A 23,602-nucleotide genomic window follows, 5' to 3' on the forward strand; every position below is an offset into this window, starting at 1 on the left:
TATTTAATTTGTGAGATATGATACAGAAAAAATTTTATTTTAAAAAATGAAATATATTGTAAAGATTATATCTGATATTTAGTCTATATTGTGTGAAATGTGAATGCAATGAAAAAAAGGTGTAGTGATTGCGTGACAGCCAATCAGACCATTAATGTTTCATCTCTGTTTTCTAGGGCTATAGTTACGACTAAACTTTTACGTAGTTAGAAATAAAGCAAATAAAAATAATTAGTAAAATTGTTACCGTTACCTCAAAAATATAATTGCTTTATCATGAATTTACTCAGAAAAAAATGTCATTATCCGTTCGTTATCGAAAAAAGTAACTTGCAATAGTAACGACGTTACAAACAGCGCGTTACTTGCCCATTCTGAAAATAACAATTGACATCGATTTCCTTGTCTTTTCACTGGGATATGACACATGTCTTGCCTTATATAATATATTTCTTATATAATTATCAATTATTCACATTTATTACAATATGTAGATAATGCAGTGAAAAGATGTATATTAATAATAATGGATTCTCATAAATAATATTTCATAATGAATTCATTAATGTGAGTCTTTCGATTTTTATACGGCGATATAAATTATGTTTATAAGATAATATAAATTATGATTTAAATTTATATCCTTGTACTTTCGTCAAAATGATTTACTAATTTAAATAGATTTAAAAATTATTGTGGCAATAATAAAAATATACATATGTATATAAACAAGATTATTATTTTTTAATATTTGATTATTAATACATCCTCGATTCTATTCCTTTATGTAAGTTTTATTACGTTATTAATAAGATCGATTGATACACATTATAGAAATAGTTCAGTAATAAAGGAAAATGGTATAGAAATAGCTTAATAAAAGAGAAATTTCGCTGCTTTATACTATTTTATTTTGATAGAAAAATCCTGTATTTTCTTCTTAGATCGCATGTGCAATTCCTCTTCTTTTTCCGGAGTGTAATTCACCATTTGATTCAATGTATTCAGTACTATCTTATTAAAAAGTGATCTTATGATTTTTGAAAGCATGACGTATCAAAAATCTGTTTAATTAAACAGGTTTTCATGCTAAACTTGTGTCGTAATGTGGCTTGAAAAGTTACTTACTTCCAAATTTTAAAAGTGGTCTAGTTTGAATAGTAAAGAAATGCTTATAAGCGCGGCATGTTTATGTTATATAAAATCATAATATGCAATTTCGTGGATTTAAAACATATACATATAGAGAACATAATTGAACGATATAACAACGCATTTTGTCATATGTTCCTATTTGTTACTTCCTTCAAATTAATTAAGTGTCATCCAATATTGATAGAAATCTTGTAAGCATTGTTTTATTTCTTATTTAGACTGCTTTGGCAAAAGTTATATCTGATAAGTAGCTTAATGAAGTTTAATTAGTGACGTAATATTTGAATGTTGACAAAATATTCGCCTTATTTTATATAATTCGAAAAGAATGTGTGCGCGCGCGCGTGTGTGTGTGTGTGTGTGTTTCATTGTGATACATACTTCTCTTTCATACCGAGATAATATCCATACATCTTTAAAGATGACAATAAGCTTCAAGATCTTCATCGGTTGCATCGTGCAGATCAAACTCTTACGAATAAAGCAAAACGAAGTCTACGAAGCAGCATTGAAACACTGCTCTGTCACGTTGTTTATATATTTCTATTCAAAAATAGCAGATCGATAAATGATTTATAAGAACATTACTCGATCTTCTCGAACGGACATGCCTCAGCGAAATCTTTTAAAAGCAATTCACGACTGGACACTATGGATTTGCGAATTTGCGCGCTTTGTCGATTTCATGCTTATTACTGAGATAGTTTGGTTTTCATTATTATGTGCATTTTATGTACAACTTGCATGCTTTAAAGGCAGGCATTTCTTTGATCCAGAGTTCTTCGTTAAATCAGTTTAGCACCCGATACATGGTCGGCAAATATTTTCGAAATTGATGAGAATTAAATAATGAAATTTATATGATAGACTATTTATTTTCATTATGGACACATAAGGGGAATATTACAATAGTAAGAATGAGCAACAGTTTATCAGATGCTTTTTTTTATTCAATTATGACATTGAGGAAAAGTGATATACCTATTGATGCAGACACAGAATTGTTGTTGACCATAGAGTTGTTGTATATCTATGTATATATTGTATCATTAATTGCATATCAATCCAATGGTATAAATACGGTGTGCTTTTCGTCATAACACACAATAAAGATTTTTTTTTATGACTTTATGATGTCTTTACATCGTTTTTTAGACACACATGTTATCCTATATTTACTTTGATATGTAATCATTTGATATTTACGCAAATATGCAACAAGTCTGTATCCATCTTTAGAGTGATATACTTTTTGTATCCATAGCGTATGAATGCGATCACTCACGATAATTGGATTTAGATTATTTTCAAATGTGTAATCAGAGGGACCAAAGCGATATAATATTAAATTCATAACAATTCCGGCCAAATTATCCTGCACGAATTTTTGCCCTCTATTTATATACAATCATTCGGATTTCTCTCGACCGGTGATCAATTTTCTTAGTAAAAGGAATGAAATCCAATAAGGACTCTGGTACGTTCGAATAGAATTTGGAAAAATTCTTATTTGTCCAACTACATCTTCGGCTCACTGTCCATTCGTCGAAGTGGTTTGGAAATAAACTCGAATGTATTCCGCAACAGATTCACGTATTCATATAAATCTGAATTTTCATTTGCTCATATTTCCATTGTGCTATTCAAAGTACACTCTCAATTTTCGATATTTTTTTTAAGTATATCATTAAAACTCATTTTTACTCAATGATATGTGAGAAATAACTTTACCTAAAGAACTATAGTATACGACTGTTGTAAGAGAATTACTTAGTACTCTGTATTACAAGTATAACGATTTATGAATTTTTTAGCGTCTGTCATATCATTGTTCAACACTTGATCATTTACAATTAATTCGTAAGGTATATTTTCGTCTAGTATTGTTTGTCATAACATTTTACGATTTTACCGTCCAGTATTTAATTGTTCAAAATATTTTTTATTTATGTTTGTAAGTCGGACGTGCGGACCTCGATGTCCGTCTTGCAATTCTTCTTTGTCTGCGGTGATTTTATGACGTTATAATGTGTCGATTTAATCTTTTGCTATACGAAAAGAATGATTTTTTTTAAATATCTAACATTTTAGTTCGATATAGATTTGCAAATAATTTTGTTGAACCATCAAAATATATTACAGCAGAATTTTAAGCATATCGAAAAGCTTACGTTATAACTTATTTTATAATACATCGCTTGATTTTATTTTGCTGTCTTACTTAAGTTATAGAAACTGTATTCCAAATAGCGCGATATTTAGTTATCGTATTAGTTATTATAAAATATTTAGAGAAATAAAAATAATAAAAATGAATTTAGAGAAATAATGAAATAAATGGATTTCGCATTTTCTTCTTGCTGTTAATCTAATTATTTGTATTAAGTAATTAAATTAAACAATTAATGTAAAATAATTTAAAAAATTTTTTTATACAAATATATATATTTTTTTAAACGTATATATAAATATTTCTTAGTAGTAAAAATAAAAGTAAAATAATTTTTATTCTATTTGTGTTAATGGGATTTTTTTTATTATATAAAGTACTTTAGCCTTACATATTTCATAGAAATGTTATAAATTCTGATTTATATGAAAAAGTTTAAGCGTGAGTAACACACATTTTTTCGTATTTTTACTATGATTATTCCATAACTTAGCCCATAACTTAAGCTATCAATATGATCTAATATTACAATATGATCTATTATATTATATTGTATTATATTATAATATTATTTTACATTGATATCTACTATTATATTAATACTGATACCTATTAATGCTGATGTTTATTAACTAATATCTAATAATGTATATAAGTAAAACTCCGAGTCTGTATATAAATATTATAGGCCCTCAGCTAAAGTCTTTTGAGATCTCTTTTTAAATTCCATATGCTTTTTAGGCCTATATTTGATTGCTTCATCCATTTTCTCATAAAATTTCTTAGTCAGAAACTCTCTTATAAATCGTATCCTTATAATATAGGACATGAAACTAAAATCATAGAAAGAAATCATTATAAATATTATTATTGTGAGCGAAAATTTAATTTAAATGAGTAATAAAAGTACAATAAAATTTCGCATTACACTTTAATTTTTTACAGTCTATGTCCTACAAACGAATCTTGATATAATACATTGCGATAGTAGCCTATCATATAATTCTTCAAACATATAAATTTTACATTTTTATTCTACATAAATAAATTGTCATACATAATAAAGATTTTTCAAGTAATAAAAATTTTTTTATTAAATCGATTGATTAGCTGAAATTGAAATATTTGATCTTTGTTTATTTATGAGAAATAGTCTAGGTCGTTAAGTTTGTTTTGTTAATAATTAACTTTTCGTTTTCTAACTTGACAAGGATTTTTTTGCGCGTTATACTTAATTATTATCTTGTGTTCTACTTACTATTGACTTATAATGAGTTTAAATCGTTCATAATAAGTGAGCGTACTTCGCATACGTGGCATATCTATGTTCAATAAATTAGTGAGAAACAGTAGTGTCATCTTAAATGTGAAAAATCCCATAAAATAAGAAGAACCTTCTATTACGCATCTCAACATATGTTCCCATTCGGGCAGTGCTTGCCTCAAATAGGACTTCGTCCAAACTTCGATGAAGTCGCGTGATCTTTGTTTAATTTCCTTCAGACTTCCGCGACAGAAATTGTATCTAGACATTTATATGTTTCCATTAAATACGAGAATTCCAATGAGACATAGAATTTTTCAAATGAGGAAAATATTCGAGTAATGAAAAACTTTTTTGGAAACTATTACTTACTGATCCTCTATGCCAAGAAGATATCCTAGACCTCTCCATGTGTGACAAAAGGCTGCCATATCTTCATCGCTAACATAAATGCCGAATTCTTGAGGATACAACAAAATCATCCCTATGAAAGCAAATTGCGTGGCTGCCATATCTGCTTGATTCAACCCTGTGAGTTTGATCAGTACATTGATACAACCATTTTCTATAGTCGGATATGGACAGGAAGATAAATCTTCTGAAATTATTTCTCTATTAGGACACCATGGATTTGGAATTTTAGAAGCCATTTCGATCTCCTCAGTATCTTTTTCACAAAGTTTCAATCGGATTGCACGGTGCATTCTACGCACAGTTTGTATATCGTTATATGCTCGCGTGCCCACAGTCCACGGATCTTCCGTCATCCAACTTTTTATATAACAAATCGTAGACAAATACCTTCAATGATAATTGGAAACTAATTATCAAATGTGCAACTTTCAACTCGTAGGGTTGTCAACAATTATAATGAAATCAACACTATTAAACGGCTGTCAAAACCAAGATTCTGTCAACCAATACTGAGCCATCACTGACAAATGACTGATTATCAAATGACAGCTAAAGTTCTGTCAGCCAGTACAGGACCATCTGCACTGGTAAATGACTGGCTAAAATGTCTGGACCAATACCATCTGTCAGTACTAAAATTATTATCCATGCTGAAAAAAAAGATTAGCTATAGCAAATTATATGGTAAAATATGGCATAGCATTTTTAATTGGCTGCTGCAATCAATTAAAAATACTATGCCATATTTTATCATCTAATTTGCTGCAGCAGCCAATCCTTTTTTTCAGTGCAGTATTTAGTAGTTTGCCAGTGGCAGTCATAATACTGGCCCAGTATTAGACCGATTGTAAAACTCTATATAGGAATTGTATAAAAAATGCCGGATGTAGCAATCAAACTTGATTCAGTCATTAAAAGTTTCTTTCACGATTAATCACGCAATATTGCATAAATTAAAATTCCATACACGCATGACATTTTATTGCGCAAAATTTAATTGTACAACATTAGCCACAGATGCACACGCAAACTTTGTCAAATTCCAATTGACAAATTCGTGCAACATTTTTCATAAAACACATGACTTGATTATGAATTGAACTTCTTTATGTCGACCAAGGTTGAAAAATAATGATGCTATGCAAATGATGTCGAATACTCAAAAATGTTTTCATATTTAATCCTAATAAAATTAATCAGTAGTAATTATTACAAATTCGTATTGTTAATTAATATTAGAATTCTGTAAGTAGGTTTAAAAACTAATGAATTAATAATTAATTTATTAGATAATTAACTTATTATTTAAATTTTAAAAACAAATAATTTAAATTTTAAATACTTAATTCGATGAAACTTAATAATAAAGCTAATAAATTATATCTCTATTAGAAATAATTATTCGAATCGACGTTAATTGAAGTATGGGACAGGAACCAAGCTGAAAATCGGCTGAAATGTGCAAGTAAATCCCAGTTCTAATCAAATCACTGCTCTAGTCAATTCAACCAACTATTTCTAATTAATTCGATCTAATGAATTCTTTTAGCAAATAGTCTGTTTCATGTTTTTTCTAGATTTCAATCTCTTTAGATTAATCTGTTATAAATTAATCTGATTTTATAACACAAATAATGTATAATTAGTTAGGTATACACATATTATAATATATCTTAGTAAGCAACAAACAACATTTTTTAATATTGATTTTATATGAATTTTAATGTTTTCATATAATTTAAAAATACCATGAAAATATTATTTAATAATGTGATGTTTCTGAACATTAAAAAAAAAACATTTTAATAATATATAATATAATTTTCAAATATTTTAAAAATATTCCAATTTTTATCATTTCTCTTGATATAATATTTATATAGTACTGACATAAATACGTTACATTTTTTAATTATTTGTATTGTAATGGAAATAAAACAATAACATCTGATTTAGAATCAAATAAATACTTACAAAGATATGCCTATGTTTTTTCTTATTTTTTTTGCTTCAAGACTTAGTTGTTAATTGTTGTAAATTTCAAAGTTAAATCATAATGTTTTTTTCTCAAGAGTAAGAATTGTTCACTTAAATCGTGATTATGAATTTTTCACCTATTCCACTTCTGACTATAGTTTCATTAATTTCAATTCTTTAGCAGAAATGCTATAAATACAAGCCCCGATTCGATTTCATAGTCAGTTTTTATTTAAGACTGCCTTAAGTCAATCGCAGAGTCGCATTAGCATCTTAAGACATTCTTAAAGTATAAGAACAGACTATAACTACTGATTTACAAAATCTTCATCAATTTACCTTTTAAACGCTAAATACGGCGTGTGAGATTTTTGACTGAAGATGAGCGGTTTAAGAGCACCTGTAAAAGCGAATATCTGGAAAAGCGATATTATATTAGCAAAAGAAATTGACACAAAATAATCTAGCACGAATTTTTGACCTCTCTGGAATTTTTCCATGTCCAGCCAGAGTGGTTTGTCCATCGAATTTCGACCACAATCTCCTCGATATAATGTGCCTGATATAAAAAATAATAAGGATTGCGGTATACTTGGCATATATGTTTTTATGTTATCTATAATATGTTTGATTTGTTCTTCCTCCGTCCATTTATCATAATCTTTCGGTTTCGCAGCATTCTGATCGATTATAGGCTTCATTTTTGTTACAAAATGTTTGATGTATTTAACGCTATTTTTTGCCTCTGCAAGTTCGTAGTGTTCGTTTTCGTCTGCATTTTTTGTGCATCCATTGATGCCATTGCTTTGATTTTTTATACTTGGTATGATTTCTTTCATGATATTCTGAATATGATCTTGTTTTATGCGATCCGATTTGTCATCATTCATCATTTCCATTTGTTTCTACTCTATCTATCAAATGCTAATTGCTATTCACTTCCGTTTTCTGTTTTTCCTACTTTATAATTTATTTTGTTGGTGATAGTAATTGCTTCAAACAAACTAGCCTATAATATAAAATAACATTATTATAATAAAATAACAAAATAAAAAACGAATTAAATGGTGATTTGTTATCACTATATACATTTATGCATATTTATTTTATGTGTGGAGAATATAAACGATTCATAAATCTATTTCAATACTCAAAACATAATGTATATTGTAAATATATAAGGAAGAAATGTTATGTGACTGTATCTGACTATCATATTTTCTAACGATTTTCTATTAATTATTTTCCGAGCAACTTGTATTTGTAATTCTTAGGCCCGGTTGTACCAACGTTACTTTGATTTTAAGCGAAACTTAAAACTCTCTCTACCTCGTTTTAAAACCAAACAGAGAGGCAAAGAGAATTTTAAGCCTCGCTTAAAATTAAAATAACATTAGTGCAACTGGCGAATTACATGTAAAATTTAAATAGCCTATTAAAGAGATGAATGATGAGAGATGCGATCTCAATATACTGAATATATTGCGTTCTCTTTCTAATAAAACAGAGTTATTATAACAATAAGATCAGAAAATACAAAATTTATTACGATCCGATCCACAAAGTTTAAGATTAACTTTAATCTCAGTTTAACTTAAACTATTTATCTTTTTACCTAATAATGCAGTTTACTTTTAATCTCAATTCAATTAATTTTTATTCTAGCTCTTATTTTTATAATTAGAAGAAATTAAGATAGTAAGTTAAACCGAGATTAAAGTTAATAATCTTTCACATTTGTGATACCGGGCTTACGTCTACCGAGAAAAGCAATACTGAAAATAAAAGAATATTCTACAAATTAAAAAAAAATTGTATATAATAATTATGAGCGCTAATATTTCATTAATGTGTATTCATTTCCTTTTCTGAGAAAATATCTATAATTTTGAGATACAGTACACATCTCTAGAGTCCTGGTCTCCTGGTCTCTACATCATGTATGTTACATTTTCTGTATTTGTAAATACTTTTTTATGCATATTCTGTCAAGATTGTCGAAGTGAACGTTTCGTTTTGCTTTGATGGGGGCATTTATTAATTTTTATTAATTTTTATTAATTTTTTTTTTAATTTCTGATAAAATGTCTGAGTATATTTCGCATTCTTGTACCTTGATCTCATATGTTTATCTTTTTTGTAGTTCTTGACAAAATATTTCATCGGTTATCATAACGTCTTTATCGAATAGGCGAGAGCCAAAAGAGAAGGAAAAAGACATTAAATTTTCTAAAAAATGATTTTTGTTTTTCTAGCAATAGCTATTCTTGATATTTTTTTAACTTTAAATTTGATTTTATTTAGATTTTTCTACCTAAAAAAAAACTTTATGACTTGATGGATTGCTTTCATCTTTTACATCGATAATATCGAGTAACGAGAAAATAGCACATATAATAAGTAATTGATACAATAGGATATAATGATACCCATGTAGTGGACACAGGCGATTGTTATTTATGGGATATATTCGTTCAAAATATGATGGAATCAAGTTTTAAATTAGATGTTTCTCTATTTCTCGATCATTTATTGCGAAAAATGCTTCGAACAAAAATTCTGAGGAGAAAAGAACATATTATTTTCCAATATTTCCACGTTGAAGAAAATATTATTGCATATTGTGCAATTTGACACGAATAAAAAATTGCATTTAAAAACTCGAAATAATATAGTTTTATCTATTCGTGTAAAGTCAAGAATTATCGATATTATTGCACTTTTTTTGCACATGTACTACTTTCATAAATTCAATTTGCGAATTTTTTTCCTGAGATTTTAATTTCGTAAAATGCGAAAAAAATTTCAAGTGTTCCTAAATTTATAAACAGTAGTATATAATTTGTTTTAGAAAATTATGTTTTAATTATTTGTTATTATTTGTGAATAACAAATTTTCTCGATTCAGTACTAATTATGTCGTAAATATTTGCTGTCCAATTGTAAAAGAATGCACACTTCACAGATTATTTATTTTTTAATGTGCAATAATGAATAGCAAATTTATTTTAATGTGCAATAATGAATATCAAATTCGAACAACACATTACGAAACGTTCAGCTGTTGATAAAACGAATGCAAGATAACTGATATGAGTACTAATTAGCAATCGATCTTTCGAGAGATTTTTATTTATTTCAATAAGAATTTACATATTAACTTCGTACACTTAATTAAACGAATATTGTCAGTATTTAATAACTTTACAACTATTAATAGTTTTCTTTTAAAACGTTTAAAAGCTTCACAATTTTCCTTCACATTTTTCCCTCACATTTTTTTTACATTTGCAAGATACAAATTTACAAATCTTATGCTAATAAGTTAACCAATATAATTATAGTTTGTTGTGTAAATAAATATATATATACTTACAAGCTACATTAATTCTTTTATAATAAACAAAGTTAAGTTAATAATCGAATATCAATTAATCTGAGAAAATGCATTTAATCATAGAATTTGATCGCACGATCAGCAAAGACTATCGTTTTATTTTCAGTTATCACAAATTAAATTTGCTAAATGTCTTATAAAAGAATTCTTGCAAATGTAATAGAGTTTGAGTGCCGCAATAGTGTATCAATATATCTAGCAGTCTATCCACATATACGGTCTCTCTACAAAAATTCGAATATTGGATGACTTGATTCGGGTCCTAAAGGCGGAGAGGGACATGAAGGGCCACGTGACCGGGCGCGTGTTCAACAGTAACAGCTGCACCGATGCACTCCTTTCAATTCACGTTGAACCTCCACCGAGGTAACATTACAACGATCAGTTGAACGAATTTTATTCTTGGCTCATGTAGAAATATTTTATCCTAAATTCTGAGTGCCATAAAAATCCATTTTATCCGCGTTTGTGTTAATTCAATCGTAAATTATTCTGTTTTCCCTCTTTAAATCGAGATCAAAGCGTGAGATTATTGTTCTTATTTGAATATATCCTGATGCAGATAAAGTTATGAATACACCGTAATTTTCGAAAAAAAAAAAGTGATTTTGATTGAAGTGGCAAGCACGAAGAATAGAATTCAAAAGACAATGGATAATCGCCGAAAACTAATCCGCAATCGATGCGTGATGCTGACTATTGTCATCGTCTACGCGTTGACTGTATTTACTAAGGTATGTGTTCTTTTCGAAGATTGAACATATTTTATAGAATACATTTGCAAAAATATTAGATTGATTTCCATTATTATGAAAATTATTGCAATTATCAATTATGGAACTTTTGCAAATTAATCTTATTCTTAAAGCCGAGATAATTAGCTAATTATATAAGTTGTAAATAAATATCTATATGTTATATTTACATTAATTCTCTTATAAGATAAGCAACAGAATTAAAGTTAATGATCGGATGTCAATTAATCAGAGAAAAAATGTATTCAATCACAAAATTCAGACACGAATAATTTTATAGAAGTAATCTGATAAAGATCATTAAAAAATGTATTATTAACGCAACAAGAAAATGTTAAAATGATTAAGTTTATCTGAATATAGGAATAAATTATTATTCATTTGAGAAAAAACTGTGTTCGATATCTCTGTATTTCTTATTAATATAGTAAATCGCATGAGGAAAAATTTAATTGCATAATTTGCAAGAATGATGAGTTTTTTTTTTAAATAATCTTGAATCATTTTTACGTAAATTGAATGAGATACATCGCTAATAAAGAGGGAATAATTGCAGATATTTTCCTATTATCTTTAAAATTCTCTGAAATTCTCGTGTTACGATCTCGGGTGTAGCGTAATTTCAAGCGCTATTCGAGCTCCTGTTAAACGAGAGACATTGGACTAATTATTGGCTGGATCCATAAAGCGCGAATGCAGGGCGAGGAAGAACGACCAAGATAGTAATTGTCGTTCGAAAGCACAGAATTTCGATGAGTATTAATTTCATGAGTATTATAATATGTGATTCGCTTGGTTAAAAAATATCACCGAATAAAATTAGTTTTCACGACGTGAAAAATTTGCAATTTCATAACAATAGAATGCAAGTAGTAAAGAATGAGAGATCTTTTTTTGCTAAGGTCAAGCTGGAAATATCAAATTGCTCGAACACTTACGCGATATTTATCTAAGTAAAATTAAAAATATAATCCATAGAAGATATCGTACATAAAAAAAATATTTCTTCTGTTTATTATAGTTAATAGATTTCATCATAAAAAACAAGAAGATTTTCAATCAACTTATTCTAAAATTAAACTTAATTATACTTCGTAAAAATTAGAATCTATTATTTCTTGCATTCTCTTGATGGATGTCATTTTTATTATTGATTATCGGTTAAAGTTTTTACGTAAAGATCGTAAAGTTTTTGCGTGTATACTAATAAGAATAAAAAATTGAAAACAAAATATATGATGTTATGACTTGCACGATACTTGAATACGCCACGTTCACACGTTACGCGCGTGTATCAGCGAGTTATTCGGTTCACTGGGGTATGCCATATTTTATGAGACTCATTAACATGGCATGGGAATCCGGAGGCGGCGGTTCCGCTCGCGATTTTCGCAATGCTTTACCCTTGATTCCTTTGCGTTCCTACGACTTCACATAGGCACAGGGAACATTTATAATAATATGCTTCAAATGAAGAGAAAGAAAGACTGATAAGAAAAAAAAGATTGATAAAGAGAGATAAGGTATTTATTATCGTTCTAAGGTCTCTAAGAACAAATAAATTATAGCAAATACAGAACAAAAATTTAGAAAAATTAAAGAAAATTAGTTACAAAAAAAAATATAAAGGGAGACAATATATGTATAAATTCAAGGAATGATAGACAAATGACGTTCGCAAATAATACGAAACAGCCAAATATAATGAATTAGAGAGAGAGATTTACATATAGAACTATGTCGCAGATGTACCTAAGGAAAAGTTGTTATTACTCTCTGTGCTGATGTAATATACCATATGCATTACCTCACTATTCGCGCACTATATCAATAAATTACAATCTCGGTACGGATATAGCGATGTGACACATGATGACAAGGCAATTATTTATAAAATGGTACTTCATAACGTGCTCACGTAGCTTCGAAGAAAAATATGACATATTTGACACAGGTCGAGTCGCGAAACGAAATGTAAAGAGAAGTCAGGGAAAAAAAGGTCTGAAGAAAGGAAAAGGGATGTGAATGTCCAATTGTTAGCACGGCATTGCACAGGAAGGGCATGAACTCGTTGAAGTTTTACATACTTGTATTGTAAGTTATCAGCAAGGAAGAATCCGTTTGGTGAATGGCGCCTTGAAACTCTTCAAGCACGTAAAATCGGCTGAGAGATATCTTGTGCGTGTGACTGATGAGGTACCGAAATCAAAAGGAACCGAATCTCATTAGCATTGTAAGAGAACTTGAGGAGTGCGTTTCCTTATAGTGATGCTGTTGTCGTGGTTATTCTTATGTCTCTGAACAAACGCAAAAGATATTCATTCGCTGGCGAACATAAAACTAATGAGTGTAACGCTATATCAAAGTCATATTAATTGCGCATATTTATCACTATCATGATTTTCCATTCTTGATCTATCTATTTTTATACCTACTTTTTTTTATTAATTATCTCTTACTACTAACTTTGCATCGCAGAAACATATTTGTTAGAAAGAATACTTTCTAACATATATGTTAGAAAGAATACTTGATGCAAATATTGTTATGTAAATTAATCTACGCTGTCATGATTTTTTATTATCTTAGAAGGATATTGCAAATTTTATGTACATTCACCGCTAAGCTTTCAGTGTCATTAGAGGATCCAATTTGCCATATATTAAAGCAAAGACAAGCTTTCAAAAATTTGATCCATTATCAATTTGGACATTTAGCTTCTTGAACGTGAAATTTACATATCGACATCGATCTAACAATATTGCATCGCTCGATAGCGACAGTATTCTATAATTAATCTTTGCTTTTTACGTAACATTTTATTTTTTTGCAACGTTTCAAGTTTTTCAGAAAAATATTCTCAATAAAATATCAAGTTTTATTTTAAATGCGAAGTGAGCGTTTTATAATTAACAATGTTTAATGCAAATTATTCGCGATGTTAAAACAGATACAAGAATATGCTTTTATCTCCTTTCCTCCCTCGTGTCCAGGTGCATGGTAGCTTCCTCCGATTTATAGAATATGCGGAGGGCGGAGTGTTCACGGAACAATAGGGTGCATAGCGACCGAAGATAATTATCGTGGTTCTCGAGCAGCTGCGACTGTGGGTTCACCCTCGGGGTAACCCAGCGTCTTCCTCCGGGAAGTAGAGCCGGCTGGTATGCTCGGAAGTCTAACACATACACACACACATACACACACACATACACACACACACACACACACACACACACACACAAAGAGAGACAGGGAGAACCCAGTCTGCCGTAACTCCGCAGGTACTCTGCCTGTTGCAATTTTGGCGGTGCCCTCCTCTAAAAGTATCGGGACTTTGCGGTTCGCTCGAAAGCGGAAATAATGTAAGGAAATATTGGAAATATCAAAAGATTATAAATATACAGAATTCAGAATATTATAAGATAGTATTCGTGAGTCTCGACGGCTCTATGAAAAGGAATATCGAATATCTTTAAATATTAATGATATAATTGAGACAAAGAAAATTAGAAAGTACACATTTCTCACATTAATTATATTATATTTATTTATTATGTATTTATTATATTTTATTATATTATTTATTATATTTATTATATTTATATTATATTTATACTAATTATTCGATAATCTCTTCCATTCAATTAATTAATATTTCCTGTTCACACTTAATTTTTTTTACTCATTTTTAAATGTAGGAAATATTTATATAAGTTTAACGATTTTGAAATAAATATATTTTCAATCAGTATTGGCAGACTGAAAGATCGTAGAGATTCAATCTGTATAGTAAAGTACGTGCATCGACGACGAGCACGAAACGTCTTATTCTGTAACAACGTTTGGAACGTGTCTCCATTTGGCTTCAAAATTACTGCAATTTTTTTTTCTCGTGCGCGAGGTATCCGCCTCTTCCGGTGACAAATGGAAGTAGGCCACGTTCCTTCAGGTGAATCGGGTAGGAATAATTCGTCACCCTATTCATATGCGCGAGTCTTTTCAGCTACCCTCAAAGCGCTCGTGCACGCATGTATTATATTCAAAATTCTTTCCTTCTTTTTTCATTGTTAATTATCTTCGTGGTCGCAAAGACGTAACAGAGTAAAAAATAATTACTACCAATCACGAAATGAATAAATTCAATGGAAACCATTTTCAAAGTTGTTTTTGGACATTGAAGCTTTGATTTTTCAATTAATTGCCTTCAATTACTTATACTTTTTAATTACTTGCTTTTAGTTATTTTATTTATTGTACTTTTCAGTTACAGCTAAATTCTTTAAAATCGTTGATTTCGTAAAAAAAAGAAAATATTTAAATGAAGCGGCAAAGAGCTTTTATTACAATGAAATCTGACCGATCGGATAAACGTTATCAAAGTTTTACGTCACGCGGTATGTGCATCCATCGCGCCGTCTATTCGTTTGAAATTTATCGATATCGATGTATCGACTAGAAAAAAAGAAAGAAAATAGAAGCAGAAGCGGGATACAAAGGGACCAGCAATTACCGTTTCCGTTCTGTTCGTCATACCGGAAGTTTCTATTCATACTCGCACTATGAGCGTAACTTTACTTCCGTCATCGTTGTTACGGATCGTTAACAGACCCCGCCTGGCTTTTTGCCCCGTCGAGTCTATAGATCTATTCACATTGCTTGAAATTCCCAAAAAATTTAAAATGAAATAGATGTATATTTGAATTTTGAAAAGAAAGAAAGCGAAGATGCTGAATGAAAAAAGTGCAAGCAACGCAAACAGACCTTATATCTCTGTGAAAGTTATATTTAAAAAATATATCTTCACAAGAAGATATCGAGCTGTTCAACACATTTCTTCTAAGAGTCCAGTTCCGCAGAGTGGTCTAGTACCGACATTTATTGGCATATCACGAGTTTCTCGGGCTTGTAAGGCCTGCGTTTCCTTTCCATGGCGCATAATCGGTTTGCAACGTGCTCTTGCAATGGCAAGGAACTGGCGAAAAGAAATATCGGAAATCACCAAAGAGTGATTCCAATGTTTCCTTTCTCTCTGGCCAGCTCTCGTTCGAGCGCAGCGTCGAAGCTTCGAGTGACGATTCGTCGACTCGTAGTATCGAGTACAAGAATGTTCTGCGGTTTCTAAATGAACTTTTTTCCAATCGATAAGCTTGCCCAGGCAAAACCGTCTTCGTGTCTTCTTGACTGTTGCAAAATCCTCGAGAGTATTTCCATCGAAGAATGCAACGTCTCTCCCACTTGGAGCAATTCTGAGAAGAAAGATCGATGTTTCTTGCTTGTTGATGCTCTTACGAAGTATTCTCGTTCTCCGCTGGAATTATAAACCTCAACCGTAGTTCTTCAGTTCTTAACTCACTTCGGCATCACCTTCAATACAATCTTCCATTAAAATTCTATTACACCAAACTTCGAAATTAACTGAAGAACAAAATTTCATTTATATTTGTTTTCACTCTTGTATTCCCTCTTTTCTGAAAGTTAATTCGTTGAGGAATTTATTAAAACTTATTGAATATTCCACGGTTTATTATTGTCTATTTATTATACTATGAATGTGCTCGCTTGATAAAGTAGTTACCTACTTTGAAGAGTCGTAATTCTTTACTAATTTAATAACCGCAACCTTAAATTGATGAGATAACATGAATTACCTCTATGATAAAAAATTATGAGCATTCAATTGTAAATTACAAAAAAATAAATGTTGTTTCTCTTAAGAACAATTTTGTATCATCAACAACGTACAATGAAAATCAAAATTTTTCATAAAATTAGTTTTTATACAAAACATTAATCCAAGTGACGTAAATGAGAGCATAAGGATATACAACATCTTTAAAATGAAATTAAAAATTATTCTCTTAATACCGTATTATATATCAATACGCTTATATATCAATTTACATCAATCTACGAATTTGCAATTTCGCGAAAATATATAAAAGAAATATATAAAAGAAAATATAATTTTAAGAAAGCATTCTTGACAATAAAATCTCGACTTCTGATTCTTCCCACAAATTAGATATTATTACACACATTCGTTCATTGTACAAGAGTTGATAGTACAAAATTGTTTCTAGGAAAGACTAATATTATTTTCTCAATAATCTATGTCGTGAGAAGCTCGATGGCAAGCCACGATGTATGGTGGCGAACATGCGACGACGATGGTGTGCGCGCAGAGGTAAAGTGAAGGGTTTCAAATTAAGGCCCGGTGCTAACGATTCACGTGATGCTTGGTGACCGTCGGCGCGTGCCGCACGAAGCAGCTGCCAACAGCTGCTGTAGAAAAGAATCACCTCTTGTTCTTATTTTATTTGTTACTTGTCGCCAAATCTCTATGATCAAACGATAACGTTCGCCTTTCGAGAAATACAGTGAACAAAAGTCTTTTATGTGAGACAAACGATGTTAAAAATTTAACTACGATCGCGCGTGTTCTCGGAAAATATATAAAGCCAATTGTCAAAATTTCATTGATTATATGAATCCAAGATTTAGACTGAGATCTCTTGACATGATATAAAGTTATTGTAATTACAATGGAATGCATAGAAAAAGGCAGTCGAGGATATAAATAAGAAATTTTTAATATATTTTCTTTAATATATTTAATTATTTAATTATTTTATTTAATATATTTAAATTTATTGTAATGATTTATATTATAATATTTATATTATGATATTTGGAAAGTATCTTAAACTGAGAGAAAGTTATGGATCTGCAATCGATCAGACTGACTTATTTTGGGAAAATTAGTCGGCGAAAGTGTAGCGGATATCCTAACGTATTAAAAGCAACATTTTATGCGTGAGAGAGTACAGAGGCTCATATATCGCGTCTCTCGATCTGCTCGAAGTAGGCGGAAGAAAGGCGCAAGGTGTTCCTTCGAAGTCAGGTGGCTGCCTTCTCCAATGCACCTGTTGTTGAACGGTTAAAATTGCATTTTATCAATTCACATTAAGAATAGTAGAAAAGTAATATCCATCAATAATAATAAACCAACTATTCTAGTAAGATCTACTTGCTTTGCTCACAAGTCCTTTTTAGAAAACAACTTTATACTAGTTTTAAACAATTTAATTATTTACAAGTTTTCTTTAATTATTCACAAATATCATTTGAAGCCAACTCGTTTCGTGGATCGATCGTGTAATTTTTAAATTCTGTCGAAGATTTCAAAAAATTGTAACGAGTCTTTAGAAAATAGCCTTATTAGAAAATAGCTTTGAAACCGTCTGAAGGAAAACATGCAGAAATACAGTTTTACAAAGACTTTAATTATTTACAAATGTCATTCGGTGCCAAGTGGTCGGATTGACTGTACGGTCAATTTTTAAAACCTTTCGAAGATCTGCTCCTAAGAGATCGCGACGTGGAACTTTCAGAAAACAATGTCTCTTGAGAAAATAGCTTTACACTGCCTGAAGGAACGCATGCAGAAATACAATTTTAGACTCTTTAATTATCCACAAATGGCATTCTGGGTCAAGTGGTCGGATCGATACAGTTAATTTTTAAATCCTTTCGATTTAAAAAAATCAGGACATAAAGTCACTCGCACGCCGTCTCATGAATTTCACCTTTCCGGGCACTAACCATCTGCCGTTCTGTTTCCAGGCGGTTGAGAGCAGGCCTCACATCAGGCATCACCGGGAAGGTTCGCACTGCAGCAGATGCGGTCCAGGCTGGGGCGTGATTAGCCGGTGCGCTCGTGGCCGCGACACCGTATGCGAGCGATGCCCCAGCGGTACGTACAGCCCGCATCACAGCACGCAGCCCTGCTGGAATTGCGCCAGATGTGGCCCGGGTTTATACGAGGCTCATCCGTGCACATCGCGCACCGACACCGTCTGCGACTCCTGCCATCGTCCAGCACTGGACAATCCGGACTACCGACGGAAGTGCGAAGGTCGCGCGAGGTTCTTCCTCGCCCCGGAGGACGCGCAGAGCACCGCCGAGGAAAGCGTGCTGGTGAATGAGCCCGCTTACCGGTTCCAGCTGTATGATAGGGAACGAGTACTTGAGAAGGATGTGGAGGCCATCCTGAGGGACAAAGCAACAGTTGAATCAGAGGTTTTACAGAGGGTGCAATCATCATCCGAGCAAAATAAAATGATGATTTAACATATTTCTATCCACGAAAAGAACGACGAAAAAGAAGGTATACAATTTTTTTCGATTGTAATGCAGAATTCTTTGATTATTAATAATTTACCTGAGAAATAAATGAATGGTGTAGAAATTCGTACAGATCCGTAATAAGATTAGAAGAATAATATACATTCGACATTGATCTTTTAATACTAGTCAATTAGTGCTTAAGAGAATTAATTTCTTTTGCGGAACAGCGAACGATTTTAGTACGAGTTTAAAAATGGGAATATTTTCGAATATTCATTTAATATTTGTCGATTAGAATTCTGTTCGCGTAGATTACAACAGGAAACACAATAAAGAAATGGAAAATACTTCCTGACACCCCACTAAGTATATAACATAAAAATAAATCCTTCTCCTTAATACGAATAGACTGTTACATTTTTAATATTTAGATCAGTATTGCAAATCGTATTACAAATGCATATGTCAGTAATTGTTGTTCGTAGATTCACCGTAGATTTCAATTTATAAAATAGTCAGAAATTTTTCCAAGCGTTCGATCGTGAAACATATTCTGTAAAAATTTATGCTCTTTATTTTTGTGTTTTCGAATATCTTTATCATTATGTCTACATCCATTACAGAAATTTAATAAACTGTTCTTAAATACTGTAAAACAGTAATTACTTATTTTAAATATTAAAAATACCATTGTTCATTATACTTCAAATAAATAATTAATTACTTCTATCTTTTAATAAATTCTTTTTATTTTTTTATAAGTATTTATTTTTAATACTAAACTTGTTAATATTAGATTTCTGTAAGAAACTGATTTAGATTATTATCGTTACGACTGATAACAAGTGTTCGTGCACTTGTGTAATTAATCAATATGCTCAAATCTACGTAAAATTGACACATTTTTTTAGGTTTATTCAAAATTAGTATCGATATCGCTAAGGCGATATAGTCCTTCAATGTTATTTTGTCTGAAAATAATCTGATCTCTTACTTATATGATTACAAATTCAATCTTCTAATCCATATTTAATGAGTTTTTTTTAATCACGTTTGAATTACGTATGCGAACGATCCGAAGATATAAATATCAGGCACTGTAAAATATAATAGATGTCTGCATTGTGAAATACGATCATCTACAACTTTCAGCATTATTTATACATTATTCCGTATACGAAAATAGATCTCTGTGAACACTTACAATGTACTTTGCTAAGCATACTTTGATTATCTTCTTCAAGCAACTAGCACGTACGTATTCTTCAATTTCTTAAATATATTGTTGATAAAAGAAAAACAAATAACATTCACTATAGTGTTTCTAATCTCCTTTTCATTTCTTTCTTCTTTATTTAATTGATATGAATTTAAATATTGAAAATTGAATTTAAATATTAAATTAAAATATAATTAAATTAAACATTTTATTATATGAATATTTTATATAACGAAATGCACATGTATTCTAGTTTTAGCAGTCGAAACTGAATTGAGATCACTTTCTTGCACAACTTTCAATTGCATTGAAAAAAACTGCATTTCTTATTCATTATTTTGAGCAGTATGCATGTTGCATAGAAAAAGTTATTATTTTTATATTGAAAGCCATAGAAATGTATTTCAATTCCTATAAATGAATAAAACGCATTCAGAGTGAAAAGGATTTATTTTAACATTCACGAATGTGTATTTCTGAAAATCTGAATTCAATCCATTCTCGTTTACTGAGACGTGAATATTTCATACGCAAAATAAGACTGCAAAGTATATTAATATTACTTTGATACCGATAATATTCATTACTGACATAATATTTTGTGTTCAATATGCGGCAATGTATCTCCAGAATTGTGACGTGTTCAATGTTTCACATATATGTGAATCTTATTGTCAAACGAATGCATGATTAACAATTAAATGCTAGAATACGTCGATCAGACAGATTTGTCAGTGGCGAATTATAGCGCTATAAAAAATGCATGCCTCAAACAGTACCGTTGATTTATTTTAATATTGTAAAATGCATTTTTAAGAGTTATTGTAAATATACTTTAGCTAAATGCTACTTAAATAACGTCGTTACTTCATTTATCGTACCATTTCAAAAACTTTATCATAAAAAAAATTTTTTACGCTAGATAATTGTCAAAAGCTACAAAATCACAAAAGAAGTTTGTGTGACAAAGTTTTGTTATCGAATCAATATCCACGCAATAACGTATATTTAAAAAATAACTTTGAAACTTTGAAGTGAGAGTTACATTTAATATATCGATAAACTCTGCATTTTTATTGATTATTGAAAGTCACTCTATTGATTGCCTGGAAGAATTTATCTGTGAAAAGATGCATGGTCATTGTTGATACGTTCTCGAAACGCCTAAGATCTTGCATTAAAGATAAAAGTGATATTCTGAATGTTTATTTTTAATGAGATATAACTAATCCAGTGTTTTGTAAATATATAAATTATTAATAATTTGACACAAAACTTTGTGATCAAACTTTTCACCCTAATAATAATATTATTGTGCATAATTTTATGTTCCTTCATAATCTTAATTTCAATTTCTGATTCAGTTAGAATCTTTGATCTTTACTTTCTAACAAAAAAATTCTATTCTGGTTTTATATTCCTATCTTTTAAAAATATACATATTTGCATAGAAATTCATAAACTAGTTATGAAAATTACAATAAATCAATATTCAATGCAAATTATCAATATATAATACTTACTTAGTTTTATCTTCTAGATTTAAGAATTAAAAAAAAACAAAAATTAAATTAAACCGAATTAATATACATTGATAGGACAAATCTATATACTAGGACTAATCTACATTAATCGTCCAAATTCTTGCGCTGAATGTTGATTCATTGTAATCTTCATAATTAATTTGAGGATTTTTATGCAAATACATATATTTTGGTAAAAAAATTTGGGTCTGATTGAAGTTAAAACGAAGAAAATTGTTAAAATAATAACAGAATGAAGAGCCAGGTAAAGTAGGCACATTTTTATATGAGAGATAATATTTATGTATATATATTATTTTATGATATAAATCAATAATGTTTTATAAACGTACATGTGTACATACAAAGCTAAATAATACAAAATAAATCAGTGATCCAGAAAAGGACGCTTGCATGATTTATTCTGCGTAAAGAATCGGCTAGAGCGATACTCGGAAGAGATAAAGAAGGGTGAAAACGAACGCATGCTACGGGACTAAAGATTTCTCGCGTAAAGATTGAATGTAGAAAGTGCGGTTTCTTGAACTTCCGTGAAAGCTCCCCGAGGTTCGGAACTCCATGAATATTAAATCGAATGGCGAATTCGTTTTGTGTGTGTGTGTGTGTGTGTGTGTGTGTGTGTGTGTGTGTGTGTGTGTGTGTGTAAAAAATACGTGTATTCGAACAATGTGCCACGTGCATAACTAGAACGAAAAATCCTATGAAACTCGCTGCACGTCAGGAAAAAAGAGTAAATATATTAGCTAATCGTAGCTGGAGATCAAGATCAATATACGCTCGTTAACATTTGACTTCGAAGTCACAATGGTCAAAAACCACGCGGGACACTCATGCATATGCTACACGAGGAAATAAATACGATGATACGAACATCGTTAATTACAAAGGGACGAAAGTCGCAATCTACTATGATATTATCATACAATACGCTCATCCGCAAGCGTGAGCGAGGAAACTCGTGGCCGAAAATCAGCCGCGATCTGCTCTCTACGCTCGTTTTATTTTTTCGCGCTCATCAACCGTTTCGGTAGTTGTTCGCGATAGGTCTATTAAATTTCTACATTAAATCTGTACACGATTAGACCGCAATGAAAAGGAGATAATGACACAAACGATAGCGCGAAAAAGTAGATATTCCCGCGCAACGGTCAGATACTCTTTTTTTTTCTTTAATTTCTCTCGTATGTGTATAAACAGACGAGTATTTTTAAGACTACACGAATTGAATATCCGAATATTAGAATATTTCGACATTTAATGTAAATAATTCGAGGAATCTTAGAGTAGAAGATAATAGGCTTTATGGCATTATGTGATGCGCGATAAAAACGGTCTTTCATATCACATCGCTTTATACGATATTGTGAATAATTCGGCTTACCAAAAAATTCTAACAGATAACAACGAATTACGCGGATAGACATTCGAGATATTCGAATTATTCGAACATTCAGCACGTATTGTAGTCAAATATCGAATCGTACCGACAGCTTCGATCATCAGCAGATCGGAGCATCGCCATGTGATAATCTAACAACCATGTGTCGCCACACATTTCTCTTAATATATATATATATATA

At 30.6% G+C, this 23,602-nt stretch overlaps 2 protein-coding genes and 1 pseudogene across 4 annotated transcripts in view; 1 reads left to right on the forward strand and 2 right to left on the reverse strand.

The window, feature by feature from the left end:
• The window catches only part of LOC108684565, a 5,546-nt pseudogene extending 3,935 nt beyond the window's left edge, over window positions 1–1,611 (reverse strand).
• Window positions 1,612–3,668: 2,057 nt separating this feature from the next.
• LOC108684604 lies at window positions 3,669–13,458 on the reverse strand. 2 transcript variants are annotated; one of them, XM_018189015.1, is made up of 6 exons: window positions 13,220–13,458; window positions 7,320–7,989; window positions 4,962–5,390; window positions 4,720–4,850; window positions 4,584–4,647; window positions 3,669–4,158 (listed from the first exon to the last, which is right to left on the reverse strand). In XM_018189015.1, the coding sequence occupies exons 2-6, from the start codon at window positions 7,877–7,879 to the stop codon at window positions 4,008–4,010; spliced, it is 1,335 nt and encodes a 444-aa protein (XP_018044504.1). In that variant the 5' UTR covers window positions 7,880–7,989; window positions 13,220–13,458; the 3' UTR covers window positions 3,669–4,007. The 2 variants fall into 2 exon arrangements, with proteins under 2 accessions (XP_018044504.1, XP_018044503.1); XM_018189014.1 differs by having other exon boundaries at window positions 4,584–4,850.
• LOC108684605 overlaps window positions 10,646–23,602 on the forward strand; it is a 16,438-nt gene continuing 3,481 nt past the window's right edge. The window contains exons 1-2 of one of the 2 annotated variants that reach the window (XM_018189017.1): window positions 10,646–11,111; window positions 18,756–19,299. In XM_018189017.1, the coding sequence (XP_018044506.1) occupies window positions 11,028–11,111; window positions 18,756–19,262 (591 nt within the window). In that variant the 5' untranslated portion in view covers window positions 10,646–11,027 and the 3' untranslated portion in view covers window positions 19,263–19,299. Of the gene's footprint in view, window positions 11,112–18,755; window positions 19,747–23,602 lie in introns of those variants that run through there. The other variant, XM_018189016.1, reaches the window with a different exon arrangement.

The sequence above is a fragment of the Atta colombica genome, unplaced genomic scaffold (assembly GCF_001594045.1).
Source record: "Atta colombica isolate Treedump-2 unplaced genomic scaffold, Acol1.0 scaffold136, whole genome shotgun sequence".
NCBI lineage: Eukaryota > Metazoa > Arthropoda > Insecta > Hymenoptera > Formicidae > Atta > Atta colombica.

Excerpts from the sequence above, each read along its gene's own strand:
- LOC108684604 (XM_018189014.1), bottom strand. The coding sequence starts at position 7,879 with ATGGAAATGATGAATGATGACAAATCGGATCGCATAAAACAAGATCAT. Across the intron at positions 5,391-7,319 it reads CCGTATTTAGCGTTTAAAAG|GTATTTGTCTACGATTTGTT; the intron begins GTAAATTGATGA and ends TTATCATTGAAG. Across the intron at positions 4,159-4,583 it reads AAACTCATTATAAGTCAATA|TTTCATGTCCTATATTATAA; the intron begins GTAAGTAGAACA and ends CTATGATTTTAG.